Source organism: Artemia sp. Qi Xiang Cuo, chromosome 5 (assembly GCF_049724085.1).
Source record: "Artemia sp. Qi Xiang Cuo chromosome 5, ASM4972408v1, whole genome shotgun sequence".
Taxonomy (NCBI): domain Eukaryota; kingdom Metazoa; phylum Arthropoda; class Branchiopoda; order Anostraca; family Artemiidae; genus Artemia; species Artemia sp. Qi Xiang Cuo.
Window position 1 is genome coordinate 7,383,614 of NC_142798.1, and position 22,136 is coordinate 7,405,749.

The 22,136-nt window shown below is 34.6% G+C and overlaps 1 protein-coding gene across 1 annotated transcript in view; it reads left to right on the forward strand.

Moving 5' to 3' along the window:
• Positions 1 to 22,136, forward strand: part of LOC148951759 (aspartyl/asparaginyl beta-hydroxylase-like) — a 42,495-nt gene extending 20,359 nt beyond the window's left edge. The window contains exons 5-10 of the mRNA XM_089088666.1: positions 1,810 to 2,047; positions 5,656 to 5,993; positions 8,458 to 8,585; positions 9,651 to 9,790; positions 19,291 to 19,510; positions 21,705 to 22,136. Of these exons, the coding sequence (XP_088944792.1) occupies positions 1,810 to 2,047; positions 5,656 to 5,993; positions 8,458 to 8,585; positions 9,651 to 9,790; positions 19,291 to 19,510; positions 21,705 to 21,855 (1,215 nt within the window). The 3' untranslated portion in view covers positions 21,856 to 22,136. The remainder of the gene's footprint in view (positions 1 to 1,809; positions 2,048 to 5,655; positions 5,994 to 8,457; positions 8,586 to 9,650; positions 9,791 to 19,290; positions 19,511 to 21,704) is intronic.

The following is a 22,136-nucleotide window of genomic DNA, read 5'->3' on the forward strand; positions in this document are numbered from 1 at the left end:
CGTATATTTACACTCTTATTGTCTTATTTTTTCATTATCCCTTTTTTATAGTGTTTTTCTAAGGGATAAAGGTAAAAGTTTCATATACTGTCAATGTATATAATTGATTTTAGTGTTGTTCAGGAAGACCTACAATAATAGGAACTTTTTGTAGGTCTTTCTTTAATCTTCAAATAAAAGTTTTAACTAAAAATGGTTCAAGTAATATTAGCAATATTGTTCAGTATTGCTGAATACTATAAATTTAATATTCCGAATTGCTAAGGGTCTTAGTGACGTCGGGGGTGGGGGGGTATGTCACCCCTAATATGTTTTGATTTAAAGTAAAAATACCATTTTACTTGGATTTTCATTAAAAAATGCCTTTTCTTTGGTATTAAAAACGAAGAAAACGAAAAAATAACAAGTTTGCTTCCCCTTGGATTATGAAAAGCGCATTCTCTATTCCCCTTTTAAATTTTCGTGAATTGACGCCACTGAATGCCTTATATTGTTTAAAGAGGATTACCCGCTTTCAAAGGTTCCTATGCAATTGTTGGCGTACGTGTCGTGTAATGTGACAGAAGTTTGCCCCGTTTAGTGGAACAAATGTCAATTAGAGATGTTCATTAGGTGGCCGGGAAGGGGTAAACCCCTGGTTTTCGGTATTAATTTAAATTGTTCAGGAATTTCAGTGTGTACTTAAAAATCTAATAGCTTGTTCTGAATCTAAAACACGTGAAAACCAAAAAGTAAGACAATTTTGTGGAATTCGCTCTGAACAGGAGGATAACAATATCGTTTTGCTATGGTGAATTGTTGGACTGAAAGATTGAACTGACATAAGTATAATACCTAATCTAGAAATGTATTGATTGTTTTGCACTATCTTGTTCATGTCTACATATTGCTTGGGATGTTTCTATTTTCTCTTTCTTATTTTCTTTATTTTGCTGTTTTTCAAATTTGTTTTATTCCTTCCCCTTTTGCTCTTTAGCTTCCCTCTCTCTTTTCCTTTTCACATGGTCAAGAAATTAGACCAGAAAAGTGAATTCAAATCTTATCAGTTAGGTGAAAATCAAAGCATCTTCTGTACTGAAGCTCGGGCAACTTCCTCTTTTCTGGGACCTGACCTCTGATGTGTTGGAAAGACATACTCGAGGAATGAAAAATATTTTGAAAAATTTGAATCCTCCTTTAAATAACTGGTGATGTGTCCTCTTTAAGTTGCGTTGAAGAAAGAAGTTACCCAGTTTCTCTGCTGAAGGTTGTCGTATTCACGTTCGATAGTGACTCATGCTGATTATTTCTTGGCTTTTTAATTTCTATGTACAGTTGTCTCTGTATTCATTTAAATTTTCTCTTTAACTGGGACTGATTTAAGGAAGCCATGGTGAAATTGGAACTCAAAATATCCATGTGTATCTTAAAAATTTAACTTTTTTTTTCTCTCAAATTATCTTCGGATTTTCACTATCACTGTTTAGATACTTATGACTTAGTTAAAATAAGTAGTTCAAAAGCTTTATAAGGGTAAAATTTATTTGGTAAAGATTTGTAAAAATGTGAGCTACGACCTTTATAGCAGTACTGATATGTAGTTGTTAGTCTAGTTCGCTATTTTGTCAGTTCTGGTGTAAGAGTGGCCATGGGGTAGCATTGAATCAAGCATCAAGAGTAGCATTGTGTTTTGAATTAACCTTAGTTTTGCGTACTACAATTAAATGGGTGAATGTTTTTTTGGTTGGCATGTTGTTTCGTCTGTTCATGCTTAATGTACTGTGTAGATGTATCCCTTTCTAACCATCCTTACTCCTTATCCCTCACCAGTCGGCTCTTGAGGCATTGACGAAATTTGAAGAAATTATTCGTGCTCATCCAAACTCACCTCGAGCTCTTTATGGCCGGGCACTGGCACTTGAGAAACTGTCGGAAAAGGAGCGTTCAAATTCTCGTTTGGAACAGGCCATTTTTGCATATAGGAACGTCATCGATTTGGAACGTGAAGTTCCTGATGAACTCTATCGTCTTGCTGGAACTCGGTGTGTCGACAGAATGAAATTCAGAGGTAAGGAAGCTCGGCATTTTAAGTAACATAACACACAAATACAAGAATATTAAATAAATTTATGTGTATTTATGTATTTATGTATTGTATTTATGTCCCCTCCTCGTCAAATTTGTTTTTCTCTTCTTCTTTTTTTCTGTGTTTTTAGGCTCTGATACTTATTATTTTCATCACAATAAAGACTTCGTCAGTCCTTGGATGTTCTTTTGATGGCTGTTTTGGGCCTTGTGTGTTTAAATGATATGGAATATGATTTCTCTTTCCCCCCAGGGAAAAAAATAGACTAGATATTTGCACATTTTGAACTTGTCATTGTATTGAAGTAACTATTTTACTCTTTTCTTTTTCGTATAGAAATTAACATGTATGCTTTAGTGCTACGCAACCATATAAGGGCTTCACCCCCCATTTATGCGTCAAGTTATAGTGCCGAAGAAAAAAAACTTCTTGTTTCAATTTATATATATATATATATATATATATATATATATATATATATATATATATATATATATATATATATATATATATATATATATATATATATATATATATATATATATATATATATATATATATATATATATATATATACTACTACTACTACTACTACAGCACCAAGCCGCCTGAGGGCAAAACAGCTGACCATGTTTCTCCTCCATCCCAGTCTATTCAAAACTTCCATCTTTACACCCTCCTAAGAAATTCCTATTTCCCTCAAATCTTTCCTCAAGACATCCTCCCACCCAATTCGGGGACGACCTGCTTTTCTTTTGGCACTAGACGGATGGTCGACAAGGACTATCTTTGGCAATCACCATAAATAATAATACCGACTTTATTTTCGAACAGTTCGTGGTAACGAACTGTAAGTAAGGAGCGACCCGGCTCAATAGCAACCCAAACGCTAAAAAACGGGATTTTGATACCAATAGATACATCAAATGAATCAGATTTTAATGCTGATTTCAAATATATAAGTATCATCAAGTTTAGTTTCATCAAGTTAGTCAAGTTTAGTTACCCATCAAAAGTTACGCGCCTGAGAAAATTTGGCTGATTTTTCAAAAAAGAAGGAAGACCCCGTAAAAGTTAAAGAACCTTAATGAAAATCACACCATCATATTCAGCGTATCAGAGAACCCTACTGTAGAAGTTTCAAGCTCCTATCTTCAGAAATGTGGAATTTTGCACTTTTTTTTGCCAGAAGAAAGATCATGGATGCGTGTTTTTGTTTTTTTGTTTGGTTTTTTTTTTTCAGGGGTGATCGTATCGACCCAGTGGTCCTAGAATATCGTAGGAGGGCTCATTCGAACGGAAATTAAAAGTTCTAGTGCCCTTTCTAAGTGACAAAAAAATGGAGGGCAACTAGGCCCTCCCTCGCTCATTTTTTTTCCAGTCACCCGATCAAAATTTTGAGATAGCCATTTTGCTCAGCATGATCGAAAATATGATAATAATGTCTTTTAGGATGACGTAGTCCCCCAAAGTCCCTGGGGGAGGGCTGAAAGTTATGAACTTTACTCAGTGTTAACATATAATATTGGTTATTGGGAAGTATACCGACGTTTTCAGGGGGTATTTTTTCTGAGGGTGGGGGGGGGGTCGGGTTTTATGTGGGAGGATCTTTCCATGGGGGAAGGGACATTGTTATGAAGGGGGCGCCGAATTTCCCAGCATTATTTTAAAAAAAAGATCGGAAATTAAATAAAAAAAAACAAGTTTTTCAACCGAAAGTAAGGAGCAACATCAAATTTTAAAACGAACAGAAAATATTACTTATATGATTGTCAATAGTCAATACCTCGCTCTTTAAGCCAAAGATTTTTTAGTACTTTCATAAGAGCTATTCATTCTAATTAACGGCAATTGTGATTGAGGGGTCATTTTTAAAGAATTGGAACAAAATTCGAACTTTAGCGTAAAGAGCGAGGTATGGACAAGGGGGTGAACCCCTAATATACATATTAATTATATATGAATATAGAAATTCGTTACGTAATTTTAATTCGTAAGTTACGTATATTTATTACTAATAAAAACGTTCGTAAATAAGATTAAACAACTTTAGAGAAAGCCATTTAACCAAATAAAAGTAAAATTAATATGCAAATTTTGTTTTAATTATTCATGTACGCTGAGCCAAAATCTAAACCTTCATTAATTCAAAAACGTTCAAAACTTAAATAAAAAAAAACAAGTTTTTTTAACTGAAAGTAAAGAGCGACATTAAAACTTAAAACGAACAGACCTCATTCCGTATATGAAAGGGGCTGTCCCCTCATAAAAACCTCGCTCTCTACGCTTAAGTTAGACCCTTTCTCACAACTCTATTTTTTTAAACAATAAAAAACTTTAGCATAAAGAGCGTGGCGTTGAAGATGGGACAGCCACTTTCATATACGGAACAATTTCTGTTCATTTTGATTTTTAATGTCACTCCTTACTTTCAGTTAAGAAAACTCGTTTTTTTTATTACATTAATGAAAGGATCTATAAGTCATCCAACAATTTTTAAAGGGGCTGCCATGCACGAAATTCTGAGAAGTTTGAGAACCACTGCTTAAAAAAAATACAATTAGCGAAAGCGCTGTTTCCCTCATACTCTCTCGTAGTTTTTCTAATGGAATTCCTGGTGCAGTTTGAAGCGCTGTTTCCCTCATACTCTCTCGTAGTTTTTCCAATGGAATTCCTAGTGCAGTTTGAAGGAAAGAAATTCAGATTCTATAGAACGAATTCAAAACCTTTCTAATGAAAGAACGGTTAAGATGTTTAGATCATGTTTAAAAAAAAGCTTATAGATTGCCGAAAATTGTGCTTTTTGGTACTCCGACTGGACAAAATGAAAAGAAGGGCGCTCTCGATTGGGGGTGGGAAGAAGTGATAAGGAAAAGGATTAAGTGAAATAGAAACCTTGTAGGATAGAATAAAGCTCCGAACTGACTAGGGTAGAAAGGAGCGTGTGCAAAGTGTTGGACTCATTTGTAGATGGACAGATCGATAAGATCTATGTGCAAGCAGTTGCAGTAACTCCAAACGTGGAAGATGGGGGTCAAGCTTGATCTGACAGTAAATGGCCAGCTATTTGCTATTGGGCTATTTGCTTCTGGATACCTAGAAGATTAAGGCGTCTACAGCCATAGGTTGCCTCCTAACAAACACCATTCTTCGTCTTTTTTAATGTTTAACTTGCCATAGTTAACTTAAACGAGTTTAAAGAGAACAGGACCTGAAAATTTGTGTCTACTGGTAACTTAATCTCTGACTTTTTTTTCTCTCTTTTTTTAAAAAAGTCGTCCATGTACTTCACTTTTCATTCTTCCGCAGTATATTCAAATATTTGTGTCTGGGGGTGTAAAACTAGATCGAAATTTACTGGAAAGTGCCCGACTGTGTTTACAAAAAATAATTCTTAGAATTTGTGGGGTTTTGGCTGGCTCTCCACTTCTGAATTCCTACCCTGAAAATGAATTTAAGTCGTAATATTTTAATTCCTATAGTCTTTTCTTAGAATGAACTTACCTGAAATCATTCTTGCTGGATCAGTCTGATTTTCACTAACAGCTTGGTCTATCCATATTTTCAAACTGTATTGTTTGTCTTCTTAGGTTTTCAAGGTAAAGCCATCCGCACACAGCAGCGGCTAATTTTACGTTTTCCCGAAGACCTTTCGCTTCGCAACGAATTGGCCGTCATTTATATGACAGTTGGCCAAAATGACGCTGCTAAGGAGCTGCTCGAAGACACTCTGAAGACATGGCCGGATTCTGGCTTCGCCAAAGCCCATTATGGTTTCATATTGAAGAACATCCATCACGATATCAAAGAAGGTGCAAGGTATATGGGAGAAGGAATTGATAGTGGTGAGGAGGGAATTGATGGTCGATTTTATTATCACTTAGGTGATGCTTATGAGCGACTTGGCAGAAGGAGTGATGCTGAAAAAGTAAGAAATATTTTTAAATTTACGTTTATAAGGAGAAAGAGCATCTTAAGACTTTGAGCGATTTCTGACTTTTGATCATTGTTATTTATAATAATTAGAAACTAAATATCACCTTTTCAATATTTTGTTCTCTTTACTGCTTCTTAGAATTGGTGCCAAACTCTCGTTAACATCTATAGATTCCCAATTATTTAGTTTAGACATTCAGATATAGTAAAAAAGAGAAAAATATCATAGAAATTTTACTCTTTGTTCTCGTGTTTTTTTTTGTTTTTTTTTTGTTTTATTTTTGTTTGTTTTTTTTAACTTGTATTTCCCAAGGACTCGTATCCATTCCCGTTAGTAAGAGGTTAGTTCTTAACAAAATGTTTACCGGAAATTTTTGTCCAACTCGTAAAAAAGTATCAAAAATGCAAATAAACAAGTTTTTTATGTGTGTTGTAAAGTTTTTAATACCCCCCGCCCAACAAAAATCCTCGATATTGCCTTGTCTAGAGTCAAAATCCAGGTCATCTTCTAGTCTTTAGTCTTCAGTTTCAACTATTCAATTTTTTCTATTTCGTTTTCTTCTTGGCTGATCATGCACCAGAAAATTTGACTCTTAAGGTACTTAATGAACTGGATGAATCATATAGTAAGTAGAAATTAGAACCTAAAGGGTAGGGACTGTGGCGATTATGAAAATTTGAGCTTCATAAAGTTTAAAATTAGTGGCCACGAAAATTTGCCGAAAAGGGAGAAAAACACCGTAAAAGGAAGAGTGCTCTAGATGAAAATTACACCATCAGACTCAGCATTTTACAGCACCATAGTGCAGAAATTTCAAGCCCATACGTGCGAAATCTTGTAATTTTTTTTCGAGAAGGTTGGTCACGCACGCGTGTCTCTTTGTTTATTTTGTGTTTTCCCTCATTAGGGGTGATCGCTTATAAGCAATTGTACTTGTTTATTAAGGGCATGCTCATTCAGACAGAATTTGAAAGTTATAATGCCATTTTCAAATAGCATACGAGTTTTCTCCATTTTATGATTCGCAACAATTGTGGCCTGCAGAGGGCCAAATTCAGTGACAATTATGGAATAGCCATCAATTTAGAATTATTGAAAAGTAATATATTCAGCTTCTCAGTTCCATAGGTCATAATGGTGCGCGGTGGATTTGTCTCTGAAGCGATCTTTACAAAATAAACGGTCGATATATACAATTACTTTTAAGATTTATTTAACCGAGTTTATCCATTCTCGAGTTTGGCATCCAAGGAGGAGGGGCAGTAGATCTTTCTGTGAGGGAATGCCTGAAGCCTCTAATAGTACATTTTTTGACCCAAACCTTATTATTCCCCCCTAATCTTCCTTCATTCTGAAGAATATTTTTCGGCTGAGCCTGTATTGTGTGTGCTGCGTGAAAATTGCTCACCTCTTTGTTGGAGACCAATTGCGGTCCTAACAAAAGATCACATTCATGCGCTCCCTTATGGAAGCAATAAGGGGGTTCCTATAAAAAAGATTTCTTCGAAATACTCCAAAAATGATGAACCATTTTTTCCGGTTCCTTCTTGAAATATTTGAAGGGGAACTTTTTGGAGGATAATCGTAAATCAGGGATGCTCGAAGAACTGTTGCATGAATATTAAATGTGGATTTGTAAAAACAGTGGTTGAGTCGCAGCCTCCCAGACAGTTGGTAGTGGCAAACTGTACTTAAAAAGCAGTCTTTGTCAATAGAAACCAAAGCTCTAAAAACCAAAGTTTGAGTTACAATGTTTGCATTAACTTAATATGTTTAACAGCAGTTTTATCAATATAAAATTTGGATTCGCAAAAACAGGTGTTTAATCACACAGGGGAGAGGAATCGCAGCTTCCCTTTTATATAACCAGGGTCGTATCAAGAATTTTTATGAGGGGGAGGGGATTACAATTTTTTCTTGGGGGGGGGGAAGCTACCAAAAAAAATAAAAAACGCATCAAAAGTTTGCTTATATTCATATTTGTTACGTTTTTGTCAGACACACATTTCAGGGGGGGGGGGGGTTCAAACTCCCTACATGTGCTTTGCGACTTTTCAGCTAATTGTTTTTATTTTCATATAGTTCTAAATAAACCCTATATGTATGGCTTTCTGTAAGAATCTATTTCTATAATATAATTCGTGGCTCTAGACACCTCAAAGAGGACAATAACCACAATTAACACAGATAATAATGGTTTCCAGCAGGAAAATTAACACAGATAATAATGGTTTCCAGCAGGAAAATTAACACAGATAATAATGGTTTCCGGTAGGAAAATTAACACAGATAATAATGGTTTCCAGCAGGAAAATTAACACAGATAATAATGGTTTCCAGCAGGAAAATTGCCTTCGGCTGAATTTAGACAACCATGGAATCATTGTTTTTATTTAAATATGTCAGAGAAAAGAAATTGCCGAGAGTCCCAAATTTTTATCGTTACTTCTTTTAGATTTATGAGGAGGGTGCTCGACGTGGCTACTTTCGATCAAAGGATCAAAGATCCCTGTACAATGTGGATAGACTGGAATCTAAGCCCTTTTGGACAAAGGAAGAAACTACTTATGAAACTTTTTTGAAGTAAGTATAATAGTTGTACCTAGCTGTATACTATTGGCTATATTAAGCCTTAGAACCGCCAGACCCAGGAATGGCGCATAGGACGTATACGAAAACTCAGGCTCCAAAATTATTTTGCGTAAATCTTCATGCTTCCAGCTTGGTTAATTTTCTGTTAAAAAAAAAAAAAATACCCACAAAAATACATATACTCCTTATTAGTTTTAAAAATATTCAAATATATATATATATATATATATTTATGTGTAATTTGTATAATTATATTTCTTAGAATGAATTTTATGTTTAACCCCTGAAAAATCTTCCTCCACTAAATATTTCACTGTGTTTATTAGCCTATTTGTCACCCGTTTGTTTATAATTATACTTTAACTAATTTCGACTATAACATATAAATCAACTTATGAGGTTAGCATTTTTGGCTAGTCGATAAAATGATAACCGTCAAAAAGGCTCGTTAAAATTTAGTCAGTTCGTTAATAGTGTGAGAAATTGTGGTATAGAAAGTGAAATCAGTTAACTGTATAGGGAAGAAATTAAATGAAGATTGTAAGCACAGTGGAACTTTAAAATTCACGCAAATTTAAGAGGAAAAAAACCGTTAGAAAAAAGTGTGTATGAATGTGTTCGTTGCCAAACCAATTACGGGCTCAGAATTTGATTTAATTACGCAGAAAGAATCCAATTTAAGTTAGCCCTGAAGTTAGTCCTGAACCGAACTGAAAATTTAAATTAATTTGTTTGATCCAAAATGAATAAAATTATCCCTTTAATGTAGCCAAAAGGGGAGGCCAAATAATCTGTTCTTTTTGCGCCAAATTGTGAGCCCCGAAAAAATGTAAAGCGTGAATGATTTCTTGTGAACTCAATTGAATGTCAAGTTTTTGTTTTACAGCCTTTAAAAGAAGTAAACTCTCTGTTGTTCTATGCTGTCCGTCTCATATTAAAAAGTAAGCTCTCTGTTTCTCTGTGCTATCTGTTTTTCTCTGTTCCATTATGTATGGTCTGGAATGATTCCATTGTTCGTTCCCATCTGGCACACTTCAATTATGTTTTCTCTCATAGCAAGCTAGAAGCGAACTGGGAGATAATTAGAGATGAAGGCTTGAGTTTAATGAATTTGACTCCACCAGAAGGTTTCAAGGACGAATCAGAAAGTCTTCGAGACACCGGTGACTGGAAACAGTTTGAATTGTATGCTAGGGGTAAGTCTTATTACGTTTATTACTGCCATCGTTATCAATTTGTGTTTACTACCTTCGTGAGATCTAAGCTATCTGAGCAGGAATTAAGCATAAATGAAAACAATAAAAAAATTTGTTTTACAACCTTGTTTTACACCGTGTGATGTGTTGCGACTACCAGTTCAATGTACCCTCAATCGGTTGTTCATGATGACCCCATATTCGGGTAGTTTCAATATCACACTATTCATCACCGTTCCTTGCATAAGTTACCAGTTTAAGTTACCACAGTTACCTTTACAAGTTATCACAATAATCATCACTCACCATTTACAAGTAGTCAGTTTGACCTCGGTCTTCGCTTGTTAACTACATCATGTGCAGTTTGCGTCCAATACGTGACGATAATAGGTCTCTTTATGTAGCATGCGTACATTGATTTGAATACATTTTTTTAGATCTTTCTGGAATGTGTAATATATTTATTTGGAGAATAGAAATGGAAAAAAGAATGTTGACCAAAAACAGCGTCAGCCTAGGGATAAGTAGTATTAGCAGCCGTTCTAAAACATGAGTATAGTCAGAAGTGAAATGGGGACGGGGGAAGAGGCTGGGGATCATAGAGGCTAGACTGTTCTTGGGTGTGGCAGGGGGGGAACTTGTTTATGTTACGTTTTGAAGAAACTGTTTTGTCTTCAGTGTTGCATATATTATAATTTTTTGTTTTTTTTATGTTTCGGGGGGGGCTGTGTCCGTTCTTGTCCTCTCTTAGGCTGTACTTATTTTTGGGAGTTATCAGATTCATAAATTTTCAAAATAAACGATCCTAGGTGGACTTCTTTTTTCAGTTCTATTTCATAAAGAAACTCAGGATCATGGCTCTTTTCTCCTGCATCTCTCCCTCTTTGTAATAATTATTGCCACAACCCGATTGTGAAATCTTGAAGATTCCATTTGTTTGCATCTATTCTTACCACGAAGATATTCGTCTTTTTTTCCTTTTTTTTCTTTTCTTTGCAACGCTTTCTATACCATCTACTATTGAATTTACTGATCCAATTTTGGAGTGTTATTGCAAGTATTATCAATAATTCATTATTGTTTGAAACTAAATGAGCAACAATCAAATTAAATGACAGCTCATCAAGTTGTGCAATTTGTGGTTAAAAAAAGAAACAGAACCAAATTTCAAACTTTTTCTTCTTTTAGTGAAACTATTGAAAGCAAAATTAAGTTCAAATTATTCAGTTGCAGCTGTCCCGAACATAGGGACAGCTGAGAACATAAAATTGGCTGAGTCGTGAATTATTGTTGCTTAACCAGAAGTAACTATTTACGTAAAAAAAACGACAAAATTATGAAACGATCAATTTGATTATTTTTCATTGTTACTAGAAAACTGAATCTCTGATTTTCTAATGACGATAAACACCATAAAATCAAGCAAATTTGTAAAAAAGATAAAACAAGGATACTTCCAGCCAGTAACAAAGGAAGAAAAAATATGCTGATATTTCCGTGAAATATCCGATTGATCACCCATACTGGACAGATGTGAATAAAGAGCCAAAAAATACAGATAAAAGTCCTAAGGCCAAAATAAAAACAAAATAGACCTTAGGATTTTAAGACTTTTCTCTCCTTAGTACTTTTATCTGTATATTTTTTACGCTTTCTTTTTCTTCACTGACCCGAAATATCCTTGTTTTTTCACAATATACTTTATTTTGTCATACATAACCAGTGTAGTCTTAGGAATTACCCAACTTATACATGCATTTTTTTGATAATTTATTATTCGCAGCTTTATATAATGTAATATTCGTTTTATAGAGTAGTTAAAAACTTAGACGGCTCTCAATAAGGCACTTTAAATTCAATCTCTTTTTTGTTCAATGCATTCATTCCACTGCCCCGCCTCCCCCACCCGTCACGTCGAAGAGCAGCTGTAGACCCGATTTAGACAATTTTCTGGATTTTTTTTTTTTTTTTTTTTTTTTTTTTAGTCCACTTGTCGTTTCATAGTAACATTATTCTCAGAACATACAAATGCAACCGAAATGAGGCACTGCCCTTTTAGGAGCTTATGAAATCAAAAGAAGAAACGAAATAATTATCAACAGAAATGGAATTAGCACTCAATGTTTTATTTTCATCATGTCCTCATTTCGTCATGAATCGTTACTTGAGGTGTAGAGGTAGGTCCATACGAAGAAACTTGTTTTAAGGGGAGAAAATTTGGCGCACAAATTCAAAAAAATGCCGATAGACCAATTTTCTGAAGAATAGAGAAAATTACTCAAGTAACCGTACAAAACTTAAATTGTCTTGGTAATCCTAATTATAGATTTTATGAAATTATGATTTTATTCATATTATAAAATTATATTATAATGCCTACTTCGTCTTGTATTGATAAGAAAATGCAGTTACCATTTACATGAATGCCAAGTCCCTTTTAGATCAGCTCATGTCTATATCCTGCTCTTGTTACTTAGCTATCTGAATAATCCGTTAATCAAAATATTTACCGAATTTGTTTGTAAAAAGACCTTTGGTAAGGTAATTATCTCCTTTGTCAACAATTAAAATTCAAGAGAAGTAAATATAGTTGTCTAATATATCAATTTAGGAGCTCATTAATGGGCTATCAACCTTTCAATCCTTTAAAGTATTTTTCCTGATTATTTCTTGGAAAGAGCAATTCAAGCTTTCGTGTATTCCCCCCCCCCCCCCTAAAAAAACAGCATTTCTACAATTTTGCCTATAATCTCAAGTGTTTTCCATGGATTTTTTATTTATATTTTTTTCTTTTTCAAATTTGTGCTCCCTTGATCCCCCAAAATTCCAAGCCCCCTCATGATCTCTCCTCCCCCCAAATACCAAACCCCTTCCAAATTAATTTCAGCGAATGTGTAAGATCTTATTTGTATTTAAAGCTTTTCAATATTTTCCTGCATAAGTAATTAATAGAACTACTGATTACTAAGTAGTAATTACAAAAAATACCTGGTGTTTTTGGCTAAAGCTTGTTCGAATATTATCAACATTCTATGGTAGCATATAACCTGCTCTCCAATCTCTGCTGAGCAGGTCAACTGATGCTGAACGCTCTTTCCCTGCTCCTGCCTACGTTATAATTGTGAACAGGAAAACTGAACATTTGGCACAATTGTGGCACAATTTGGCCCCAAACAAGTGGTTTTTTACTGACTCTAATATTCGGTTGTCAACTGAATGACAGCATTCAGTTGGCCATCATTAGGCTCCTTATGATCACTTAAAGCAGTTGAAGGCTCCCAACTGTGTGACAGTTGACTATTCTTTCAGTCTTTGTTCGGTCATATCTATTCTCCTGTGAATACAATGTTATGTTTTAGCTTAATAGTAAATGTATATTTAGTGGTGAAAACAGTAGCATTTTATTTTATAATTGATTCAATTGTATAATTAATTCAAAAGATTTTCAGTGTTTAAAAAAAATTAGGTTTTGACAGCATTCAGTTGGCCATCATTAGGCTCCTTATGATCACTTAAAGCAGTTGAAGGCTCCCAACTGTGTGACAGTTGACTATTCTTTCAGTCTTTGTTCGGTCATATCTATTCTCCTGTGAATACAATGTTATGTTTTAGCTTAATAGTAAATGTATATTTAGTGGTGAAAATAGTAGCATTTTATTTTATAATTGATTCAATTGTATAATTAATTCAAAAGATTTTCAGTGTTTAAAAAAAACTGGTAAGAAGATTATACGAGATAAGTGGCACCAATTCACAACAGTTTATGGAGGATGGGCTTTTTATTTTATTTTTAAGTTTATTTTAATGAAGACACAAAAAGGTATCTTTCAAAATGTTGGGTGACAATTGCCCTCTTATTTAAGTACAGAACGGCAGGGTTACAGCTAGGGGGAGGGGTGTGCACCCTCCTCCCTAAAGTTCCAGGGTGTCGGCGCGCAGCGCCAACACTTTGGAATTTAGCAAATGTTTTAAGTTTAATTAAGCTTATGTGTCCGCATTTGTTGGCACACTGGACGATTTTTTGGCACATTCTGTATATTTCCGTTCCCCAAAAACTTAAAACCCTAGCTGTGCTCCTCTTAAGAGACGTAACTGAACATTTCTTTAGTATAAAAAGAAACAAGGTGGGCACGAGGTAAGAGAATACACAGACTCCGAGATTGGTCTTTATTTTGTTATATGAGATATAATGTTTTGCTACCTAAGTCACAAAGAGGTTCTCACTGTGAATCCACTTTTCAAAATCTATTGAATAATGATATTTGGTTTCAAAAACACCATTAAAGGCGTGTAAAAGCCCCCTACCTTTTCGACTCTTCCTTTTTAGTCCCATCTTCTATTGGATAATATGCAGGGAGAGGAGCTCCCCCCCCCCTGCCGAATTAACTAAATTTTCGTGGATGTCTTGGCACTTCCTACCAAATTACTGAATTTTTTGTTATTTCTCCCCCCCCCGCCAAAAAAAGTTACCGCGTGTGTGTCAGCATGCACCACTACCATAATACTAGTGTTGTAAAATTACCGTAACATAAAAACTCGGTAAGTAAAATTGGTAAAATAAGCTAAAATCGGTTAAATAGGGTAAAATAAGATAATCCTCAGAAAAAAATTGTAAAATTGGTGTTTTAGAGTTGCATTGTAGCTGCAAGACCTGTTGAGCATTTCTTTTTAAGCATCACTTACAGCTTTTAATGAAATTTTTTAGTGATTCCGATTTCCTGGGCTTAAAAATCGTAATGCCCCTTCATCTAGAGTTTCATCTATTTAATTAACTGTATAGTTTATCTCTTTTGTAGTCTTGTGCCTAGGGTAATACCTCAGCATCTGGACAGTGCCCGATTTCAGACATCTATTTTTTTTAAAAATGAATAATAAAAAAATAATAAATCACATTTACCATCATTTGGAAGTAAAATCATATTAGTCCTTTTTTTCAACATTTAAACCTAAGAAATGTTACCTAAGAGCCTTGCATATTTAAATGGCCATTCCTCATTCAGCCACATTTAAATGGCCATTCCTCATTCAGCCACATTCCTCATATCATATACTTCTTATTTTTCATTTATTAATAGAAGTACCGAATATGATTAAAAAAGAGGTTTGTAACACTTTGATGACTTGGATTAACTAAGCACTGGATCATAAGAGTGGAATATTTAGTCACTTTCACAGTTAAAATGACTGAAAGTCTTCTATGGGATTTGCTTGCAAATCTACCTTCTCTCTTTCAAACTTAGATTCTGATCAGGTATATAAATTTCTACCTCCACCCACCAATCGTCTCTCCTTTAGAGCTAATTCTGTATTTATCTGAAGATTCTTTCAAAGAACTCCCGAAACACAAGGGCTGTTAAGCTAAAATAAGAATTTTTTTAGACACTGTTGTCTAAGATTTTTTTTAGACATTGTTGTCAGTAACAAGTCATTCGGTAGCAATTCGTTGAAAAGCAGGATAAATCTTAGAAAAAGGTTATTGAGGATATTGATTCTACTTTGGCCCACCAGATTGTTGAAAATCCTGATTATGTAGTTCTTTTTGATGTGGCAACTTTAATATTTGAAGCAAATGGCTTTTCACGTTCTTTTAGGAGGCATTTGAAATTTTAAACAAATCCGTAGAGACCTTGCTTTAAATAGTGATACTGGAGATATTCCTATACACTAATAACTTATAATTTATAATAACTTAAAATTAAAGGATTCAAATAAATTTTTCTTTGGTTTAAATTAAGATCATCTGTCCACACTTTTAATGAAAATTAGGTCAATAGACAAGCTAAGTCAATCACTAAACAGAGAATTCTTACCCAATCTAATTGAGAATAGTCTTTCATTTATTTTGGCTTGGTTTATTTTATTTGTTTTATTCAGTCTTTCTTCTGCTCAGGTTGAGTTAATTCAAAAGATTAGTTTTCTTTCTTTTTTTAACATTGAAGACGGCTATGCGGAAGTCTCTGACGAAATATATGCCTCTATAATTTTCACTTCTTTTTTGTCCGCTGGCTGACATTACCCTCATTTTTCTCGGCTATTGAATTTTTTTTTTATTGTTTGTTATATGTCCTTTCTGTCTTTAACATCTAACAGAACTAACATAATTTTACTTCAGCTAATATTTCACCATTATAAAATTGTAATTACCTCTACCGTAATGCACTTAATCGTTCTGATAACAAAAGACTTAAGTCAGACAGATCGCTTTTAAACCAGAGAACACAGCTATCATAGGCAGCGCAATCGCGCTGCCTAAGTAAAGAACGATGTTGGCACAATGTATTTTTTTTTCTGTTCTAGACCAGGGCACTACGCTTCGAATTAGCTTTCATACAAACTTCAAAAAGGGCTCATTCGATTGGAAATTGGAGTGGCTTGCGCCCTTTTTAATAGTCGAAAGTGATGGGAAGGCAACTAACACCCCTTCCACGCCCATCATTTCCTCAAACACATCCAATCAAAATTTTGAGATAGCCATTTTTTTCAGCGTAGTTGATTTCCAGCTAGAAATTATTTTTCTGAGGAGGACACTCCCACACAGCCCTCAGGGCAAGGGTTGTAAGTTATGCCCTGGGGGTATATAAGGTTTTTATAGTAAATTTTGTCGTAGAAACTTCAAAAAAGGCTCATTCGATTGGAAATTCAAAGGGCTAGTAGTGCCTTTTTTAATAGTCGAAAGTGATTGGAGGGCGACTATCCCCCCTCTCTCGCCCACCTTATCCCCAAATACATCCAATCAAAATTTTGATAGAGCCATTTTGTTCAACGTAGTTGAAAGTTCTGGAAGTTAGGTCTTCGAGGATGATAATCTCCTCAAAGCCCCTAGGGAAGGGGTTTTAAGTTATGCCCTGAGGTATATAAGTTTTTATAGAAAGTGCTGTCGTAGAAACTTCAAAAAGGGATCATTCGATTGGAAATTGAAATGGCTAATGCCCTTTTTAATAGTCGAAAGTGTTTGGAAGGCAACTAACACCCCTTCCATAGCCACCATTTATCCAAACACATCCAATCAAAATTTTGAGATGGCTATTTTGTTCAAAGTAGTTGAAAGGGCAGGGAATTATATCTTTGAGGAGGACACTCCCCAACAGCCCTCAGGGCAATGGTTGTAAGTTATTCCCTGGGTGCATATAAGGTTTTTATTGAAAGCTTTGTCGTAGAAACTTCAAAAGGGCTCATTCGATTAGAAAATCAAAGGGCTTTTGCCCTTTTTAATAGTCGAAAGTGATTGGCGGGCAACTAACCCACCTCTCGCGCCCACCTTTTCCCCCAACACATCCAGTCAGAATTTTGAGATAGCCATTTTGTTCAACGTAGTTGAAAGTCTGGGAAATTAGGTCTTTGAGGATGATACCCCCCTCAGAACCCTCAGGGCCAGGGTTGTAAGCTATGCCCTGGGGACATATAAGGTTTTTATAGATAGTGATGCTGTAAAAACTTCGAAAAGGGCTCTTTCGATTGGAAATTGAAAGGGCTAATGCCCTATTTAAGTGATTGCCAATTTAAGTGAGTCTATTTAAGTGAGTGGTGTCCTATTTAAGTGAAAGGGATTGAAGGGCAACTAACCCACCTCCCACGCCCACCATTTCCCCAAACACATCCAATCAAAATTTTGAGATATCCATTTTGTTCGACGTAGTTGAAAGTTTTGGAAATTAGGTTTTTGAGCATGATACCCCCCCCCCCCCCTCCCCCACAGCCCTCAGAGTATGGGTTTTCAGTTATGCCCTGGGTGCATATAAGGTTTTATAGAAAGAGCTGTCGTAGAAATTTCAGAAAGAGCTCATTCAATTGGAAATTCGATTTGAAATCCTCCCACGCCCAACATTTCCCCAAAAACATCGAATAAAAATTTTGAAATAAAAACAGAAATTAAAATAAGACAAACTCAAAACGAGCAGAAATTAATCTGTGTAGGGTTCTAAACCCTATGCTTTCTAAAAGCTAGAATATAATTTGTACTTTACTGATTTTTTTTTTTTATGTTTTCACATTTATAGCTTTAAGAAATCAAAAATTAATTAATATTTTAAGGAATAAATATCACCATATGTATATACGGACTCGGTCGAGGCCTTTGGCCTCGACCAAACTTACAATGCTCATTTTTTTCATTTGAATTTTTTTCAGTAAAGTACAAATTATATTCTAGCTTTTAGAAAGCATAGGGTTTAGAACCATTCACAGATTACTTTCTGCCCGTTTTGAGTTTGACTTAGTTTTATTTCTGTTTGCTTTGGGTTTCATTTATTTATTGATACTAACTTATGGTAGCTGAATGCGTGGTAGATTATTTGATTCTATTTTTGTTCATTTTTGGTTTAATGGGGTTCTTTACTTTTTTTTGAAAAACTTATTTTGTGCAAAAAGTTTTTTTGATTAATACACAAAACAATCTTATTCACTCTTTTTCTGACAGCCTCTTCGCGCTTTTGTGCTATGAAAATTACAAGGCGTTGTAAAATATGTCAGTAAAATTTGTAAGATAACGGTAAAATGCATAAAATACTGGTAAAATACGTAATTTACGCAAAATACATCAATTACGTAAAATAGCTAAAATACCAGTTTTACAGAGTCTGTAAAATTACGGTAAAATACCTAAAATACCCAGTTTTACCGTGACCAATTTTACCAGTTACAATACTACATAATACTACATGAACTATTCAGAAACTGAATCGATTGAGTTCTTTTCTTTGGTGCCCAATTGACTTAAAATCTAATTTTTCTTTACAATTGGTAACCAATTGACAAAGATGACACCCAGTTGACTTAAGTTTCTTCTTATTATTATTATTCACTAACTGGTAAATAATTGGCAAAATTGGCTCCCAGTTGACTTTAATTATGATTTTTTTTTTTACAAATTAGTAAAATTGGCACCTAATTGACTTAAAATTCTACTCTTCTTTTTTATCTGGTAAAATTGGCTCCGAATTGACTTAAAACGGGACTTTTCTTTACAATTGGTAACCAAGTTGTAAAATTGAGCCAATTGACTTGGAATTTGATTATTTTTTATACTCACTTATTGGTAAATAATTTATTGGTAAAGTTGGCACCCAATTGGCTTAAAATTTCCCTTTTCTTTACAATTGGTAACCAATTAGTAAAATTGGTTACCAGTTGACTTAAGATATGACTCTTCTTTACCAACTGGTTAAATTGGCACCCAATTGACTTGAAATATGACTTTTTTTTATAATTGTTAAGTAATTGGTAAAATTGGGACCTAATTGACTTAGAATTTGTTTGTTTTTTTTTACTTTTTTTTAACCAACTAGACTAAATCCTTACTTTGTTGTGTACTATTCCAATAATGTATTTTTAGACATAAGTAAATACGAAAATATTCTGAAAATTAATTCCATCAAATCATTTATGCAATGTCATTAAAAAACATAATCTCTGTCACTTTTCGCTACTTTTTATTATTGAATTAATTTATATATTTAAGTGAAAGAAATAGATAGACACCATTAATTATCTTTTATATTTAGGAAGAAAGCTTCCTGGATGTTCGAAAGCGCCCAAAACATGCGCCTTGATTGGTTCTTTTGAACCGGCCAGCTCTTGCAAAAGAGGCCAAGCCAAGTTTAGTGTGATGCACCCTGGTACACACGTTTGGGCTCACACTGGACCTACGAACTGTCGACTTAGATCTCATCTAGGCCTCAAAGTGTCGGAGGGAATGGTCATACGGGTCGTTAATGACACAAGGTTAGATATTGCTTTAATATTATAACTACTAACAGCTCACTGCAGCACAAAACCGCCTGACATAGCTAAGCACGCCCCTCCTCCATTCCAATCTATTCAAAGCCTCCCTCTTTACACCCTCCCAAGAAGTTCTAGTTTCCCTTAAATCCTCCGTCATTACGTTTTCTTTGATCCTAGATTTTGGCGGAAAAGAACAATCTTTGGGAATTAATAATCCTTCATTCCCTAAATGTGTCCTAGCCATATTAACCTTTCTTTCATTATAGCCCTAGAAAGTAGGATAGCACGTGCTTTACATTCCGAGATAAAACTAATTATGTAATAGCATAATCGGCGTATTGTTCTTTAGTTTTAAGTCATGGAGTGGCAAAACGTGAGTTCAATTCCTCCTTCCTGTTTATCCTTTCCGCTAAAATAATGCTTTCGTTCATTTTATTGTAATTTTGATTTGTCTTCTAACCGCATATTTTATTATGCAACATTTTTCTTTGCAATTCAGTGTGATGCGGGGTGTCACTTGTTCCATGCCTTTTGTTTTAGCTGTTTGATGTCATTTGTCATCTTGTATGATTTTGCATGCGGCATATATACCAGAAGCGATACGACCACCCCTTCGAAAAATTACGTAATTTTGTTCTTTAAGTGCATATGAATGTGATATAATTTACATTAATTTGTTTTTCAAAGTTAAGCCTCGAAACGTTTTTTTCCAATGACCTATCTAGATCGTTTTTTTTAGGCCAGAATATCGCTGGCGTGCCATGACTATCTAATTACACCCCAAAACAGGTAATTGTACGAACATACGGCGTACATACGATTTTTACATTATACGGGATATTTCTATAAATAATATAAATTTTTATAAATTCTATAAATGACCTGTTTTTTACTTTTTAACGTGTGCTATAATGAATTAAAACAACTTTCGTTTTTTGAAAAGTTTCCTTTTCGGGATTTTACTTGATAATTTATGACCACCTACAGGCACGTATCCAGGTAGGTCTAGGCGATTCATTCACCCCTTCCTTAATTTGAAAATTATATAAAACCACTTAATTTCTACTATATGATGTTTCAAAACACATATTTTTTTGTCATAGACAGATCGTCTAGAGGATCAAAGTGAATCAAGGATCAAGAAGGGGGAAGGGATATTCAAGTATCCATATCTGAACTACTTACGGTTTTCGTAAGCCTCAAAGTTAAGTGGCCTGAAAAGCATTGCAGAGATAAATCAATGAGAAAAAGTCAATGAGAACTTTCCTGTACTCACGTGTTAAAAAGTGTGCTTCAATTCTTTTGGTTGGCTTGTATGACGTACTTTCGCTAGCCAATCACATTTCCGGAGCGAAACATAGCCCCACCTTTTTTTAAACTTGGCCAACTAATGGTGTACAGCAAGTCTGGACTGACAAGGAAATGCAATTTCTGGACAGAGAAATTACTCCGCCTTTTTTATAACTGATTGGTTATTTCATGAAAAATATTAATCAATCAAAAAGAACAAGTTTTTGAGTCAGGATATGTTTTAGAATAAATCCTCTATTTTTCTGTGGTTAAGTGATCTGAGGGTTCTAGTTTAGTGCTCCCCCTCCCCCCCCCCCGCCTCAGAAGGAAACACTATAAAATTATAAAAACTACTGCAAATATGCAAAACATATAGCCCAGATTATATATAGGCTATCCTATGAGTTTTCCCGCTGCTTGCTTCCGCTGATTTTACTTGTTTGTCGGTAACGTAATTTGAAAAAAAAAAACAGACGAACGGAAACAGAGCGGGAACGTTTGTTTTGAAAAAAAAAACGGAGTGTATATAATTTGGACTATATATTCGTGCGTTAAGGGTGGGGGTAAGTAAAATAATGTGCTTTTAGTAATGCTATAAGTGAGCATTATAGAATCTTTTAAAGTAGCTTTCAGAATTTTGTAGTGTTTCCGTAAGAGGCCCAACCAAGGCCTAATCAAAGGTGGTTGGGGTTTATCGGGTTTGAACCCCACCCAAAATTTCTGTCCGACTCATAAAAAAAAGTAATAAAAATGCACATAGACAAATCTTTATGCGTTTTTTTTTCTGTAAAACCACCTCCTCCTCCCCCCGAGAAAAATTTTCTGGATAAGACCTTGGGGCCAGCCACTAAACTTGGACCGGTCTGAATTAGGCAATTATAATTAAAACTTTTTCCCTTTTTAGGACGTGGGAAGAGGGAAAGATATTTGTATTTGATGACAGCTTTGATCACGAAGTGTGGCACAATGGCACTGAATTTCGTCTTGTTTTAATTGTTGATCTGTGGCATCCTGACTTAACTGAAAATGAAAGACAAACTCTACCAGCAATATAGGATAATCAATTTTTTATGTAATTTGTTGATTGGTGTTAGGTGGTTTTTGGTAAAAAAGTTTTTTCATTGAAAAAATTCAATGTGATATATGTGCTTATAAATTGGCTTTTCGGTTGTTTTCATTTTGTTCATAATTTGAAAGCCGTGGTTCGTTCACATACAGCTCTCTTAAATGAAGAAATTTGTATACTGCTTAAAATGAACCCCTTTTTGATTATATAGTCCGTTTAAATAATATATATATATATATATATATATATATATATATATATATATATATA